Below are 15991 nucleotides of genomic sequence, written 5' to 3' on the forward strand. Positions count from 1 at the left end.
GTGGGAGCCACAGTAGGTGATAGGGAGAGAGGGTGGGCAAGCCCTTCAGGCCACTCCCCTCTGGAGGTGGTGGTGTCTAGGCCTGTCCTTTGTCCACCCTTGCCCTGGCCCTCCTTGTCCTCCCCATTCTCCCTCCTCACACCCAGGCTCTCTCTGTCTCCTGTCCTCTCTGCGGCCAAGTCCCTTTAAGGGAAGATTCTAGTTGTGGCTTCTGATTCCACTAACCCCGGGAGCTGTCTGTCTGTCTGAGCTTGCTCTGGTCCTCGGTTGGGGAGTGGGGGGAGGGGGATCTCTTTGCAGCCATCAAGGATTGACTCCATCCTCCTGTCTCTGCCTTGCCACCCCCACCCCTGCCCAGCCCCTCCTGGCTAAGCTCCTCCCACATTTCCAGCCCTTCAGCCTCTGCCTGGGGAAATGAACAGTATCTTTCTTCCTCATCCCCACAGCTCCCAGCATCATGCCATCATCTTGCCCACTGTTCTGGAACGGTCCTCACTGCTGACGTGACTCAGTGTGCAACCCTGTCCATGTACTTGTTTGGACAGCACCTGATTCTACTGTGTGGGTGGCCGATGGTCACCTAAGGTATCCTGGCCTCCTGGAACCCCTCCCTGCCACCAGTAGCTCCCAACTATGGAGGACGACCAGGCCCAGAAGCCGCCACCCACCTGTTACATACGATGGCAATGACGACCACGGCGATGAGGAAGACTAAGCCAGCCGCGGAGGAGCCGACGATGAGAGGCAGCTTCTCCTTGATGCTGGTCTGGTACTCGGCTGGAGAGACAGGGCAGTGGTTATCAGCCTGGTGTGGAGACCTGACCCTGCCTCTGTCCTCCAGCATGGTGGTCTCGGAGGTGACCCCTACCTTCCCCTCTTGTTTCTAATCCAGCAACTGCCTCATGCTTAGACATGAGAAGGCAAAGGCCTCTGACCAGTTTCAATCCTCACTTCTTCATCTATAAAGTGGGCACAGGGACCCCCGCTTTCCCATGCTGAGGTGGTAATAAGCAAGAATGGCTGAGGCCCGGCTCCCTGGACAGGAAGCCTGACCACGCTGGGCAAACAGTCTATCAACTGAGTAATACCTCCAAGATGGGGAGACTGACAGTTCTCATCCCATAGGATGGTGGGTACATCTCTGACAATTCTTGGCTCACAGTGAACACTCAGCCAGCTTGGACTCCCATTGTTACTGTTTGCAGTGTCAATCAGAGACTTCCACAGCAGCCCTGTGATACGCTCTCTACAGTGGCCTCTCATGCTTGAGGAAACCAAGCTTGTGGAGGTCAGAATGGGCCTGAGGCTATCCAGGAAAGAAGAGGTCAAAGCCAGCATGCCAGCTCATCTGCCTGCCCCGAGGCCGGGATGTGAATGACAGTGCACAGATGCACTTGGCATCAGCTGGGCCGGTGCCAGCTGCCCCAGCACCCCGTCCATGTTATTATTAAGAAGAGGAGCTTGTCAAGGTCAAGGGGGTGAGGTCATTTTGGGTTCTTAGTGCCTGCACATGGCCTGGCATACAGCGGGGCCCTGGCACAGAACTGTTGAGTTAATAAAGAGGACTTGGGATCGTGCCCAGTCCCTGGCCAGTGAGCTCATCTGACATGAGAGGCACATAGGAAGGGCAGAGGGCAGAGGAGGCAAGTGTTGGAAGCCAGGTGAACATACAGGGAAGCCTTCTATAGTGGGACAGGAATTTATGGTCATCCAAGAGCCTCTGGATGGTTCAGCCAGATGAGAGCCAATTTCCACACTCCATGGCCAGAGGCAAAGAAGCGTCCCTGAAGTCTAACCATAAGAAAGTGTCCCAGAACTTGGTTGGTTGGTGACGGGCCAATGGATAGGACACTATTCTAAATATATGTGTCCTCAAACCAATTTTGAGCTAGGTCCCTAAGACTCATATATGTTTGATGTTTTTGGTGATGATGGTAACATAATCATCATCTCTTTCATGGACAAAAAGACAGGGCCAGAGAGGTTAGGTGACATGTTTTCAGTGATACAGTCAGGGCCAAGCCAGAAGTGGACTGCCATCTGTCTTGCTTCAGAAGTCACACCTCTTTATAATCTACTGTTCCTCAAGATTATTAAAGCAGAAATGGTACTCAGAAACCATATAATCCAGTATTGGAAAACAAGCATAGCACATAGGCCCATTCCTTTGTCCAGGGCAGACATTACTAATTTATCCCAGCACTTCTTTCTGCTGAGTTTAGATTGGGTTTCAGAATTCTCAGTTTCATTGCAACTTGCTGGACTTGTAAATGGTTACAATATTTACTACCTCAATTAAGCACAATGCTTTTTTTTTGTTTGTTTGTTTTATAGATAAAAGTCCAGAGCAGGGAAAGAAAAGGATTCGATTAGCATGGATGTGCAAGTTATGTCTGACCTCCTAAGTGTCCCAGAAGAGGAAGCTGTCTCACTGATATGATGGTAATAGAGAAGCAGGGACCTTTGTGGGCCACAGAACCAGAGGCTCTAGGGCTAGCTGTGCAGTGTGTGAACAGAGGTTCACATCTGGGAGGAAGGGAGGTGGCCTGCTTTCTGGTCAGCACAGGCTTCCTAGGAATAGGACCCCACATTCGGGCACTTGCTCACTGGTTGGTGGGGCCGGTACTTGGCGCTCCCCACTTACCTTCTGTCATGGTTTGGAAGTACATCTTGCCACTGTAGCGCCCATAGCCCGCAACGGTGCGTGCCCGCACCTGGAAGACATAGATCGCGCCGGCTTTGAGGCCCTGCACGGTGACCGTGTTGGTGGGGCTTTTTACGGCTGTGGCGTTGTACTCACTGAGCTCCTGCTGGGGAACAGAGAAGACGGTTACAGAGAGCAAGAGCCTGCCACCTGCTGCTGCTCCTTGGGGGAGCCTTTCCAGGGCCAGGTAACCCAATCATGCCTGTGCCGAGTGACTCAGAGGGCTTCCCACAGAAGCGGGCATAGCACCCTTCTGTCTTAGATCTGGATAGGTGGCCTGCTTTGGCCACTGGAACACTCTAGTAGGCACAGGAATGGGCATGGTGCAGACTCCACATGGTGCCTGATGATCTGGCTAGGCTTCCATGCTTCCACCTGCTGCCAGGAGAGGGGCTTGAACCAGGTTCCAGAACTAGGGAATTGCAGCTGGTTCCTGAACAAAAAAAAATGTGTGGAGACCGTGACCCAACTCTTAGCTGAAATACGGCCATTTAACTCATGGACTCAAATCTATGAGCAAGTAGCTACCTCTTGTTGTATGCCATGATGTTTGTGGGATTGCTTGTTTTACAGCATTATCTCAGCAAGAGCTGACAAATACACGCATGTGGAGTGGCCACTGTGCACACATTCTAAGGACTAAGTTCTTGAAAACTGCAGTATGGAGACCCATTTCATCATTTCTAGACCTGGCTCTGCCATGGGCCTTTGTTTGTTTGTTTTGAGACAGGGTCTCATGTAGCCAGGCTAGCTTTGAACTTGCTATGTAGTAGAGGATGACTGACTTTGATCTTCCTACTTCGACCTCCCAAGCGTTGGGTTTATGGGTGTGCACCATCATGCCCAGTTTTATGTGGGCTTTTTGCATTTTAGGAAGGCACTGTAGCAGCTGAGCCACACCCCCTACACCTCCATCCTGTGCCTTGATGAGTTTTGCAGATCACTTGCTTGGTCTCAGCACCCTAGGGGGAGGTGAGAACCAAGGCTTGGAGAAGGACAGTGACATTCAAGTTCACACATACTGTTTTAGAGGCTCAAAACTGAGCTCCACATGGAGCCACTTCTAGTGCCCAGGACTTTGGGTATATGGGACATAACGTTTCCATCTTTGAGAGATGCAGATCACCATTCTGACTTTCTGGGCGTTGCCCCAGGCAACCTGAGGAGAACAGGACAAAGACCCAGCTGAGCAGTGGGACTACAGATGGGACAGGGCCTAGACTCAAGTGGTGCATGCTCACACATCTGCCAGCAAACCTTCCCTGAGCATCTTCCTCATAGTGGGCCTTGGCTGAGCACTAGGGTCCCACAGGAGACTGAGGTATAAGCCCCAGCCTCAGAGCTCCAACCAGAACAGCTGCGTGGGGGTTCAACCTCTCAAAGAAGGGGAAGCTGATGGACAGCTCTGGGTCCTTTTCCAACACAAAGACACCCAGTCACACATGTTGATCACGTATGTGTGTCAGGTGCACAGAGTCCCAAGTGCATCCCGAGACAGTGAGAGAACAACGTTATCCCCAGCACTGAAGTGAACCTGCTTCCCGGATTCAGACACTGCTGTGCTGCTGGGATCATAAGAGCTGCCTAAGGGGGAAAATTGTGGCTATGAAGTTCCCACAGTGCAAGGGAAGTAGAGAAGGCTGAGAGGAGAGACCTGGCCTCAGCGGGGGTCCACAGTGAGGTCAGAGAAAGCTCCCCGGAGAATGGAGGGCTCTGGACCGACCTTAAAGAATACACAGGAGCCACACAGGCAAAGAAGAGTCTTCTGGCGGAAAGAGCAGCAGGTGCAAGGGGTAGAGGAGAGCCTGGGATACGAGGCCAGAGGGGACAGGCCTGGGAGTGTCTCCTGCTGTGTCCCATGCCAGTGAGCCAGGCATGGTTCTTGGGAGGCCTGGCAGGAAGCTGCTTTTCCTGGGCCCTGACACCTGTGCTCTCTTTCAGGGAGCCTCCTGGGTTCCCCAGCTGTGTGCCTCTCATCTTGGAGTCCCAGAACATCCGCTGGCTCGCCAGAGGGAGGGGATTTCTACCTCATCCTCTGCACTGTCAGCAGAGCTGCATTTTATTCTCCTGCATCAAGAGTGGGATTTGTTCAGCATGGTGGACGCTAACTCCACCCAGGATCACAGGTCCACATGACCCACATCTCCCAGTCTCTCCCAATATGTGCCCACTGTTCCCCAGCCACCCCAACTACTTACTGGCACATACAAACAGGTTGCTTAGATGAACAAATAACTTCTATTTTCCTTTGTTTTGGAGATAAGAGTTTCATGTAGCCCAGGATAGCCTGGAGCTTGCTATGTAGCCAAGGATGACTCTGAACAGATAATCCTCCTGCCACCACCTCCTAGATTCTGGGATTATAGACATGTACTACTGTGTCCAGTTTATGTGGTGTTGGGGGTGGAACCCTGGGGCTTTGGGCATAGTAGGCAAGCTCTTTACACACTGAGCTGCAGCCTCAGCCCCAATCGATAAAGAATATTTTAATATTAATTTATTAATATATTATATTAATATAATGTATATAATATATTTAAAAATTTGTATTTAAGCCAGGTGGTGGTGGCACATGCCTTTAATCCCAGCACTCGAGAGGCAGAGGCAGGTGGATTTCTGTGAGTTCAAGGCCAGCCTGGTCTACAAAGCGAGATCCAGGACAGGTACCAAAACTACACAGAGAAACCCTGTTTCGAAGAAAAAAAAAAAGTATCTGTATGTATGCATAGCTCTTGAATATGGAGGTTAGAGGTCAACAAGAGTGTCTTTTTTCAGTTGTTAACCATCATGATTTTTGAGACTGGGTCTCTCGCTGGCCTGACAAATTAGGCTAGGCTGGCTGGCCAGCAAGTCCCAGGGATCCACCTGTCTCCACCATCCTAGTGCCTGAATTAGATGTGTGCTCTGCTGTGCCCGTTTTTTGTTTTGTCTCTCTCTCTCTCTCTCTCTTTTTTTTTAACATGGGTGCTGGGGATTGAACTCAGGTCCTGACATGACAAGCATTTCACCAAATGAACAGTCTCTCTAGGCCCAATTTTATAACACAACTAACTATATTCTATGCTCTATCTGGTGCATACATTAAAATTTAATCTTGGGCCCCATATTTTATTTATTCCTGTGCATGGGGCCCAGAGCCTTAGGGGAGTGTTCTGCCACCAAGACACACGTCTCCGACTGGGTTGTATCAGGTGATCCCCTACTTCCTTGGACACTAGGCTCTTGGCCAGGTTCCTTGGCCTCAAGTGTTCTGTCCTCCTCCATCCAGCAGCTCCCTGCTCATTATTCAGGGCTCAGCACAAATGCTAACTCTAATGGATGTCTCAGCCAGGGGTAGTGGGTGCAAAACCTCTTCTATCGTTCTAATGCACGTGCCTATCTTCTTTGTGGGTTTCCCCAGGGCAAGGGCCACACAATTATCTCTAAATGCTCCTTATTGACATGCGTGGCCCACATACAGCGCAATTCCAAGACTGACCAGTAGGTGCCGCTGCGCAACATGATTTCTGCTCCAGCACAAAGGTTGGAGTCCACATTCTGGGTGGGTGCCACTTTAGGTTTTGAATTCCTGAAGATACGAGGACAAGAGAGGTAATCCTGGTGTCACAGGTACCCCGGGAGAGTGAGGAATCAATCCAAGCAGATTGCTTTCCTAAAGTCAGGCACAGGATGAAGATGGGACCAGATGCTATTTTAAATACCAAGTTTCTCTTCCACTTAGTTGTATTGTGTACTCAGGATGGAGCATTCGCTTCCCTGAGGCTTGGTGTGCCAATCCAGAAAATGGAGCGATAAATGCCAAACCTCTAGAATTTGATCAGGCAGCACATGGTTCATGGAGCTGTTGGACAGACTGTATCGATCCAGCCTTGTCTCTGGAGTACCGCTGGCTGGGTATCATCAGGTGATGGGAGAAATGCAGGGAAGTCTACCAGGGCCACTAGACAGAACCAGGCCCCAGCCAGCCTGCTTGGCTGCTTGCCTCCTCCCTCCCTCGCTCTTTCTATCTCTCCCTCCTTTTCATTTTGTTGAGCCAGACTCGCTGGCCTCACTATGTAACAGAGAATGTGATCTTGAACTCCTGATCCCCCTGCCTCTACCTCCAGAGTGTTGGGATTACAGGCATGCACCACCATAGCTGGTTTGCAGCCTTGACTTTCTCATCCCCTGCAGCCTTGGCCTTCTCATCTAAAAGGAAGGTAACAGCAGTGGGTTACCTCCACGTGACTGTGGAGGTCCCAGAGAATATGGCTAGAGCTTTTAGCATACAGATGCGGGTACTCTGCACAGTAACTCCATAAATGCCAGCTCTCACGGTCATTGTCATCAACACTGTTAGAGAGCAGTCCGCACCGTCGGTCTCAAAATAGGGTAAAGGAAGGCCGAGGTGACTTCTCTGGACAGATCCTGTTCCAGTTTCACCAAACACAGCTGGACCTCCACAGTTCACCCCACCCCTGGTCCTTGTTCCCTGTCTGGAACCTTTCTTAGCTACTGACAGGACATTTCTCTGGAACTGTCATTGACATAGCTGTCAGGGCCCCTGCATCGCCCAGTGACTCTGCTTCCAGCTGTGGAGAACACGAACCCACGGGCTCTGGGGAGCTGCTAAAGGAGGCCACCTCCCCAGGGACGCTGGATGGATGGAAATGGCCGGCCTGCAGTGAGCCTGCTGCCCATTTGCCCTGCAGTCTCAGGCAATGGCTGTCAGTCCAGGCTCAGGGACAGCAGCAGGTCCCAGCAGATCTGGGGAAAGGACAAACCACAGAGATCCACTCTCGCTCCTAGAGGGCCTTCCTGGAGACAAAAGAGAGGACTGGGGAAGGTGGAAGTGGCCCTCTAGTGGGGGAGGCCCGGCGTTCATACTAGAAAGTTCTGGAACATTCCAGAGAGGAATAAATTGTGGGCACAGGGCAGATCCTAGATGCTAGGTTAGAGCCAGCCACGGCTTGCCATGTATACATCTCACCATTGCAACCTGGCTGCCCTTCCCAGGGGATGCTAGAAGGCCAGACATCAGGGCAGAAGTTGATCTTGCTTCCCTGACACCACCGTGACCTACTCCTCCCTCTTCTTGGGGTCTGAATGATCCCAGGCTGCACCCTCAGCATCCACTGACCCTTGGCCCATTAGAGCATCCTAAGCCTCCTTGGCAAGTGCCATGCCTATACCTGCAAATCTCCTGCCCCCCGGAACGAGCACCAACCCCAGAGCTATCCCGTCATGTCCCTGGGGTCCTGGGCATCCAAATGTCTCAACCTGCCACCTCTCACCAACTCTGCTACCAACCTTCTCCCAACTCAAGCAGCCACTGTTTCTCACTTGGTGTCCCAAGCATCTCTGGGTCCCCCCTCCCCCCAGCCTATTCTATTTTCCACACAGTGGATGGACAGATCTTTAATGCAACTGGAGTCAGATCCCAGCATTCCAGAACCTTCTATCACACTCTAAATCAAATCCAGACCCACCAGGCCTGGAAGGCAGGGCACACCCCAGCCAGCCTCCCTTTCCAAATGCCCCCCTGTGGTGTGCCCTCTCTCTTGCAGTGTTGTTCTTGTTGAGATTTGAGATCTTTTCTCTGTTCTCCTGATGCAGCTGCTCAGCTCTGCCCCAGGGCCTTTGAGCCTGCTGCGCCTGCTGCCTGAATAACTGCCTTCATCACACATCCCTCTGTGAACTTCTCTCAGCTTTCAAACCTCAGCTCAAATGTCCGGGATGCAGGCCTCCCCTCACCCACGCCACGGCTGTGGACCTCTCTTAGGTACCTCCCACCCCGAGACCTTTGCTGGCCCTTCCGCAGCAAATACCCCACGTGACTATTAGTGTCCCAGCCTTTGTTCTTCCCAGATGGCGGAGTCCTCTGCAGCCGGAGTCAGCTGGTGAAGTCAAATGTCCGTCCTCTGACAGCACGTACATCCCAGGCTCTGAGCAGAGGGGCTAACAGAAGGAACCCGGTCCTATCTATATGTCAGAAGTCATCTCAGAAGTGACCTTGGGAGAGAGCTGGGAGGCAGGCGCACCAGGGAGACTGAGAAAGAGAGATGGAGGCCAGGTCCTTACTCTGCCACTCAGTATGGAGCGCTGACAGGTCAGTGTGCCTCTGTGCCTCAGTTTCTCCTCAGTGCCTGAGGATGACTGTGGTGACGGCATGGTGTGCTCTGCACACAGAGAGGACTATGAGAAGTAAGCAGTGGCCACTCGGCTGCTGTGGAGCCACCTAGCCCCCGAGAAAGCAGAGCGGTGGCACCTAGCCCACGTCTCTGCCAGGCTCCCAGGCTTGCTGTTGAGGTAGGAAATGGGTCGCCGTCAGGACTGCACAGGGATTCCTCATTTCCGCTCCAATCTTTGGGGAAAAACACTTTCAGTTTCATTTAATCACAAAGTTTCTTAATTAGTTTTTTTTTTTCCTCACTTTTTCTTTCCTTAATTTTTTTTTTTCAATTGCTAAGCTGCCCTGCTGGAGGGAGCAGAGACTCTGGCCCTTGCAGGGCTAGGCTTCCTGAACAAGCTCGCAGGCTGGCAGCCCCTTCGAAGTCCTTCAGGACCCAGTGAGAGGCAGGGCTGCTTTTCTCAGTAGAGACACTCAGGCCCCTCAGTGGCCCCTTCCCCAACACATCCAACGAGCACCTATGGAGCGCCTACTGTGTACCCGTCACTGGGACACAGCAGAGCTAAAGTCTCGCCCTGGATGAGTTCACGGGGCGGCTCAGTGCTGTCAGAAGGGGCTGAAGAGAAGGTGGAACATTGGCCCTGGGCTTGGCAGTATAGGAAGGCTTCCTGGAGAAGGCCAAAGACGTTTGTGCTGAGACACCGGAGGATGAACTGGGGCTGGCTAGGGTGGTGGGGAGCAGGAAGTGACTGGTTCTTGTTTCATTCACAAGCTCCATCCCTCACTCTCTGCTTCATCCACACAATGCTCCCATTCATCATTCACACCCTAGGGAGACGGCCCCCCCGCTGCCAGCACTCGGGCTTCCCAGAGAAGAGGCCGAGTCTGTGGGAAGATGTCCGCTGATGGCAGCGATGGCGGTGTTTTGGTGGTACCCCCCAAAGATGTTGACAGGCAGACATGAGAGACCAGGGAGAGAAGATTGATGCAGAAGTCAAAAGCTGGACCCCAGGACATGCAAAGAAGGCAGGGATTGGGAGCACTTAAACGAGAGGCTGCAGGCTGCGTTAGTGTGTGACAGGCAGGTCTCAGCTGACGGAGTGCTAGGGCTGGGTGGGGGGCCTCAGAAAGTGGGGCTCTGGCAGGTCTAGCTGCCACTGTCTCCAGTTGTCTTCTCGGAGCCTTAGTGGCACGACTCCCCACCCATCTCCTGATCGCTGTGGGCTCACCCCCAATGAAGGACTTGCCATCAGTCACTGACACCTTAGTCTGAACAGAAACCCTATGTCTCCTTTTCCCAGAGCCCTTGTGGCCTCTCTGGGTACAAGGAAGAGGGGTTACCAGTCAAAGGAGCAGGTTACAGGGCCTCTGGTGTTTATCCGTGTGGGAGGCCAACTGTTACATCCACTCTTTCAGACCTGGACTGTGTGGACCTCATGTTCTCTGGTCCCGGGTGGTACTGCCCTGAAGTACTAGCCCACCCTGCAGGAGGCAGAGCAGGGAGGCCAGGGACGTGCCTGGTGTTGGTTCCTGCCTCCTCTCTTTCTCCTCAGGGTCCCCAAGGAGTGGCGGACTCCTCTCCAATCCACCCATGTGGAAATGGAAGCCCAGAGGGAAAGGACCGCAGCCTGAGGATTCAAATGGGTTCTGGATGAGAAGTCTCACATGCGTGGCTTCCAGCCACAGGGCCCTGAATCAGGAGTGGGAGCTGTTCTAACAGGCCAGGGAGAAATCCCCCCATCCAGTCCAAGGTGCCTAGTGGAGACAGGCCACAGCAGACTCAGAGTGGCTCAAAGGAAGCGCAGCTTTCTTCTCTCAGCCTTTAGGAAGAACCCTCTTGTCTAGCGTCGGCTCACTGTGGGCTCACCCTCAACAGTGGACTTTCTATTAGTCACCGACACCTTAGTCTGAACAGAAGCCCATCTTTCCCAGAGGCCCTGTGGTCTCTGTGGGTACACTCCACACAGGCGCTTTTAGGAAGACTAGTTATTAATACAAAGCTTTTAGTTTTTAAACAGTTCATCACCACCTCAGGCCTCTGGAGGTCAAGTCCGAAGAGGTCTCGAAGGCAACAGGACTGAGTGTGGCATGTCACTCAGACAGCTAGCTGGGCCCCTGGACCAGAGCAGTGAGACTCACAGAGCTCAAGGCACCTGCCCACAACCTCACAGTAGCGACGGTAGAGCCAATGGAGCACTAGGCAGCCCGACCCTGCGGCTGGCGGGAGAGTGGACACCAGGCTGAGACTGGGAGAGGGACTCTTGGGGAGTTGGGGCCCGGGGTGGGGGGACGGGACACGGTTACCTTCTCATAATACTGTAGTTCATAGTCCAGGATCACACCGTTGGGCTGGTCTGGCTGGGACCACGACAGGGTGATGCTGTCCACAGTGCGGCTCACCTGGTGCATGATGGACACAGTCGATGGCGCTGTAAGAGAGGCCAGAGGTCAGGGGTCAGGGGTCACTGTAAGAGAGGCCAGAGGTCAGGGGTCAAAGCAGGTACGAGGAGACGCAGCCTACCTGCCGTGGACGGCTGTGGGAGCCATGCCCCGGAGCACCGCCCCTGGCGAGGCAGCTGTGGCGGTTACATATTTAGGAGAAACCTTCCGGCTACACTCACTCACCTGAGCAGGGCCTGGGTAGATAGGGAACCGTGAGACCCATGAGAACCGGAGCAGAAAGCAGGGTGGTGGGGGTCAGGGTCCAGAGAAGGGACCAATAGGGAGTGCTGGACCGCGGTGGAGGCTGGGGTTTCTCTCAGGGCTGGTGACAGTGTCCTGGGACTAGATGAGTTACAGTAAACACACTAACTGCCACTGTGCCATACATGTTGAACCAGTTAGGTGTGTGCCACAGGAACTTGACCTCAACCACGTCCATCAAACTGTGCATCTACCAGCCCCGGCCCAGCAGCGACCTTCTGTGTTCTCAGCAAGGGGGTTAAGATGGGACGTGGAGTGGGTTGTGCTCAGTGCCTGAAGGACCCTCACAAATGATTTAGTCCCATCTCTTCCTTTAGTATGTGTGGAAACTGAGGCCTCAAGAGCCACAGGCGCCAAGCCTGCCGTCGCCATATTCTCTGACCCTTTTGTCCTTAACACCCTAGTATGGTTTTGGCCTCTTCTGCCCAGGAAAACCTGCGGTGTGTCCCAGTGGCCCTGCGGAAGGTGGTACACAGCAGCAGGGACCAGGGTGGGAGGTCTCCAGAGCCCTGCTCTTCCTAGAGGGGGCCCACCCAAGCCTGGGTTCCAAAGTATGCCCCTGGACCTAGGGTTCGTGGTCCCATGGGGCCTGAGGACTCACAGGATGGAGGAAGTGCCTCCTAGCCTCTTTCCGGGCTCCTGAACAGGTCTGTGATGGGCAGATTTCCCATCCTAGACAAAAAAAAGAGATACCCGGACGCTGATGCCAACCCTTCTTCTCCCAGTTCCCACCTTGCTTCCCAGGGCTTTGGCTGAACTGGGCACCAGCCTGGCTTAGTCCTTTGGGAGCTCAGGGGCCTCTGACATTGGAACTGACTTAGCTACTTCCATTCTGCCTCATCTCCCCCAGATTGTCCCCTGTGTCCTCTATGAACTGGCTGTGTGGCCTTAGGTGAACTGTCAACCTCTCTGGGCCAGACTGGCCTCTGTACTCTGGCCAGGCTGTTGGATTCGTGGTCCGGAAGCTCCAACACTCCACCTGTTCCCCCAAGGCCCCCGGCCTAGAGGCCAGTGTGGCTGAGTCTGGAATATGGGACTCCTGTTCTGCTCCCCCCACCACCAGCTGACCTGCGGCCTGGGCAGGGTCTTTCACCTCTGGGAGCCTCAGCTTCCACACCCTTGTCTTCTGCAGCAGGGTCGCTGGAAGTATGGGAGGTGTGTGTGTGTGTGTGTGTGTGTGTGTGTGTGTGTGTGTCTGTGAAGGCTGGGCAGGTGGAGAGGAAATATTTCTGCCAGCGCTAGGATCCCTCCAGAGTGAAGCCCCTCCACCTGCCAATCAGAGCCACACAGACTCATGGGAGAAAGGTGCTTCTTTCCACCCAGAGCGCCTGCCCCCCACCCCCTAGGTCAGCACCACACTAGGCTTTATAAAGAGGAACCAGAGAACCCAGACTGGAGCCAGGGAGCCCCCCCTGCTGCTTCTGGAATCTCCAAGTCCACTCCCAACTGCCAGGCAAAGTCGCAGAATGTGTCCTGTGTGCTTGCCTCTGTTTTCAGCTGGTGCCAGTCTAACGGGGAGACCTGGACAGACCTCGCATTGCCTACCCACCCCCAGATGTTGACCCTGCATGCCTCAGGTGTAGGGTGCCCAGGAACCCGGATTCCTAAGTCACTACCAAGTGAAGCTGATATTCCTAGGAGACAGAGCATGCTCAGAGAGGGGGAGTGATTTGTCCAAGGTCACACAGCAGGAGGGGGGTCCATAGCAGCTGAGAGCCCTGGTGGGGCATGTGGTCCACTCGTCAGGTCAGCTCTCACAGACTATGCCCAGGCTGGGCTCTCCACCACAGTCCCCTTAGCTCTGAGCCACTGAGTGGCCTCTTGAGGGGGGTGGGACCATGCTGCTGAGGCAAGTGGGCCCAGCCTTCAGAGTCCGTCCTTGTCCTGAAAGTCCTGGAGTATGACAGAAGGATTGGAGTAGGTGACTGCCTGCTCTTTACCCACTCAGCTCACTTTCTTGAGGACCCTGGGAACCTATGATGCCTACCCAGAGGAGGCCCTGGTTACTGATCCCCACAAGGTCACTTTTCATCGGCTAACTCAGTTAACACACAGGCCATCTGAGTTGGACATTATTATAACCACTCATCAGATTAGGAAATGAAGTCGGGAGGGATGAAGAAACCTGTCCAAGGCTATGCAAGCAATGGAGGCCAGAACCAACCCCAGGCAGACTCGGGGCCAACCAACTTCTCCCTGCAGCAACCCTGTTTAAGGGCCCCTAAGTTGCCTTTTGTCTTGGTCATTTGTTACACCAAGAGAAATAAAGCAGGATAGTGTGTATCCTCGGTATGGATACACCACAGTTGTCTGAGCAACACAGGCAGACCAGGGAAGCCTACAAGGGGCTTGTGAGGACACCCCGTGTTCCAGGCTGTCGTCTCGCAGCCAATCTGCCCCCCTTCAGGCACGGTGGGTCCCACAGGCTTGAGGGGTCTGGGCCGCGGCAGGCTTGGGTTTCAGGCTGATTCTGGGCTCTGAGCCCCTAAGCCGCATGACCCAGGCATGGCGAGGAGGCGGCATCTGCCCGGAAGATGATCAAGGCAGGCTGGGGGGCTGGCCCCTCTCTCGGAATCCAGGGATTAGCAGTGAGAAAAGGACAGGCTGGAAGCTGTCCGGGCCCCTCCCGCTGCCGCGCCCACCCTGGGTCAGGTTACCCTGGAAGTTGGACATCAGGGAATTCTGGTATTTTCAATTATCAGCCGGGCACGCCAACAGGCTCTGGGGTCAGCGGTGCCCTGTGACCCTTGCCAGGAGATGGAGCCCCAGGGGGCAGAACACAGAAGAGGCCTGTGGTTTGAGGGGGTGGGGGAGGCCGTCCAGCCTGCTCCCCTGCAGCAGGTGGCCAGGGGGCCTGCTGGCCTCTAGCAGGACCTGCGGAGAGTGGGGAAAGCCATCCCTGACAGGGGCTTAGGCCAGCTGAATTCTCTCTGTGAGTTATGTTTCTTCCCTGAGGCATGATGGAGCTGATGAGGGATTTCTGAGGGTGGATGAGGAGATATTTACTACAAGGTGGTCCCCACAGACGAAATGGGGGGCCAGCTTTTAGTCCTAGATGCCCGCGTAAGTCACAGAAGGAGGCAGGAACGCTGACTGGCCGGGGCTAGGTGGTCACACCACCCCTCACTTCCTGTGACTCAGTATCTCAAAGTGCTGAGGGTGAAGGAATTCATGACCAGGTAAGAAGAACCGGTGAGCTAAGGCACCAGGGGAGCGGCAGCCACACACGGGCGGCCCAAGGCTCCACCCCAGAACCATCTACTGCCCTTGCTCCCATGGATGGCTGCAGAGCTATCTCACCTGCCACAGAGGCCTTGTCTGGCACCCCCTCCCCATCTCCTCTTTCCCAGCACCACCCACTCTGTCCCTTTATGTTCTCAAATACACTGAGGTCCTTCTCAGCTGCGTCTTGGCTCCTGCTTTTCTGCCTGGAAACCTCTTCCCTTCCGCCTTCCAGAGGTCAGTGGCCCTCCTCTCCATTCAGGTCTCCACTCAGATGTCACCTGTTCAGAGACACCATGCCTGACTGTCTCTCTTCTCTGTCTGAGACACATTCAATCCTTTACCTGAGACAGAGTGTGGCTCAGAGTGGGTGTTTTGACAATACTTATTAGTAGGAGTTTAGGGAGGGAGGGAGGGAGGGAGGGAGGAGGGGGGAGGGAGGGAGGGAGGGAGGGAGGGGGAGGGAGGGAGGGAGGGAGGGAGGGAGGGGGGAGGGAGGGAGGGGGGAGGGAGGGAGGGAGGGAGGGGAGGCAGGCTGGCTTCAGGCAAATCATCCCTCCCTCTACCCAGGCTCCTTTCCCTTAGCACTTCCTGCTGCCTTCCCAGTACTCCCTCATACTTTCTGACATGAACAAAATTCGAGTTCTTAGCTAAGTACACTGTGCCCAATTAAAGGACTACATTTCCTCAACCTCTCTACTAGCCTGAATGACCATGTGTGCTTGCCAGTAGATATAAGCTGAACTATTACATAAAGCCTGAAGGAGGTCACTTCACAAAGAAAGGAGTCTCCTTCTAATTCACATTATCTTAGTGTCTGGGACATGAATGTGATGGCGGGAGAGACTGTAGCTAGTTTGGCCCATGAGGATAAGAAGATGTGTTGAGGAGTCTGGGCCTCTGATGACTCCATATTTCCTATTTTCCAGTATTCTTTACAAATCAGAGAAAGGACACCTCTACCCTGTCCGAGCCACCACGCGGACTGGTTGTATCACTCATGACTCTACCCTCTGTCTGTCACTTTTCAGGTTTCCTCTCACTGGTTCTGGGACTGGCTGGGTGATGTCCTTTGGCCAATGGGATACAGGCCAACATGACTTCAAAGGCCCCCTGTGTGCATCTACCTGGCTGCTGTCTCGGTTCCCTGTGTCTGTCAGGGGTCTGTACCCAAGACAATGGGCTAGAGCAATGGTTCTCAGCCTTCCTAATTCTGTGACCCTTTAACACAGTTCATGTTGTGGTGACCCCCG

At 53.9% G+C, this 15991-nt stretch overlaps 1 protein-coding gene across 5 annotated transcripts in view; it reads right to left on the reverse strand.

Moving 5' to 3' along the window:
• The window catches only part of Ephb2 (EPH receptor B2), a 190098-nt gene that overhangs the window by 20774 nt on the left and 153333 nt on the right, over nucleotides 1-15991 (reverse strand). For 2 of the 5 annotated variants that reach the window (XM_028875401.2, XM_037203086.1), the window contains exons 6-8: nucleotides 11118-11242; nucleotides 2645-2810; nucleotides 669-777 (exon numbers count right to left, since the gene is read on the reverse strand). In XM_028875401.2, coding sequence (XP_028731234.1) covers nucleotides 669-777; nucleotides 2645-2810; nucleotides 11118-11242 — 400 coding nt within the window. The remainder of the gene's footprint in view (nucleotides 1-668; nucleotides 778-2644; nucleotides 2811-11117; nucleotides 11243-15991) is intronic. The other 3 variants (XM_028875402.2, XM_028875403.2, XM_037203087.1) reach the window with 2 other exon arrangements.

Source organism: Peromyscus leucopus, chromosome 2 (assembly GCF_004664715.2).
Source record: "Peromyscus leucopus breed LL Stock chromosome 2, UCI_PerLeu_2.1, whole genome shotgun sequence".
NCBI lineage: Eukaryota > Metazoa > Chordata > Mammalia > Rodentia > Cricetidae > Peromyscus > Peromyscus leucopus.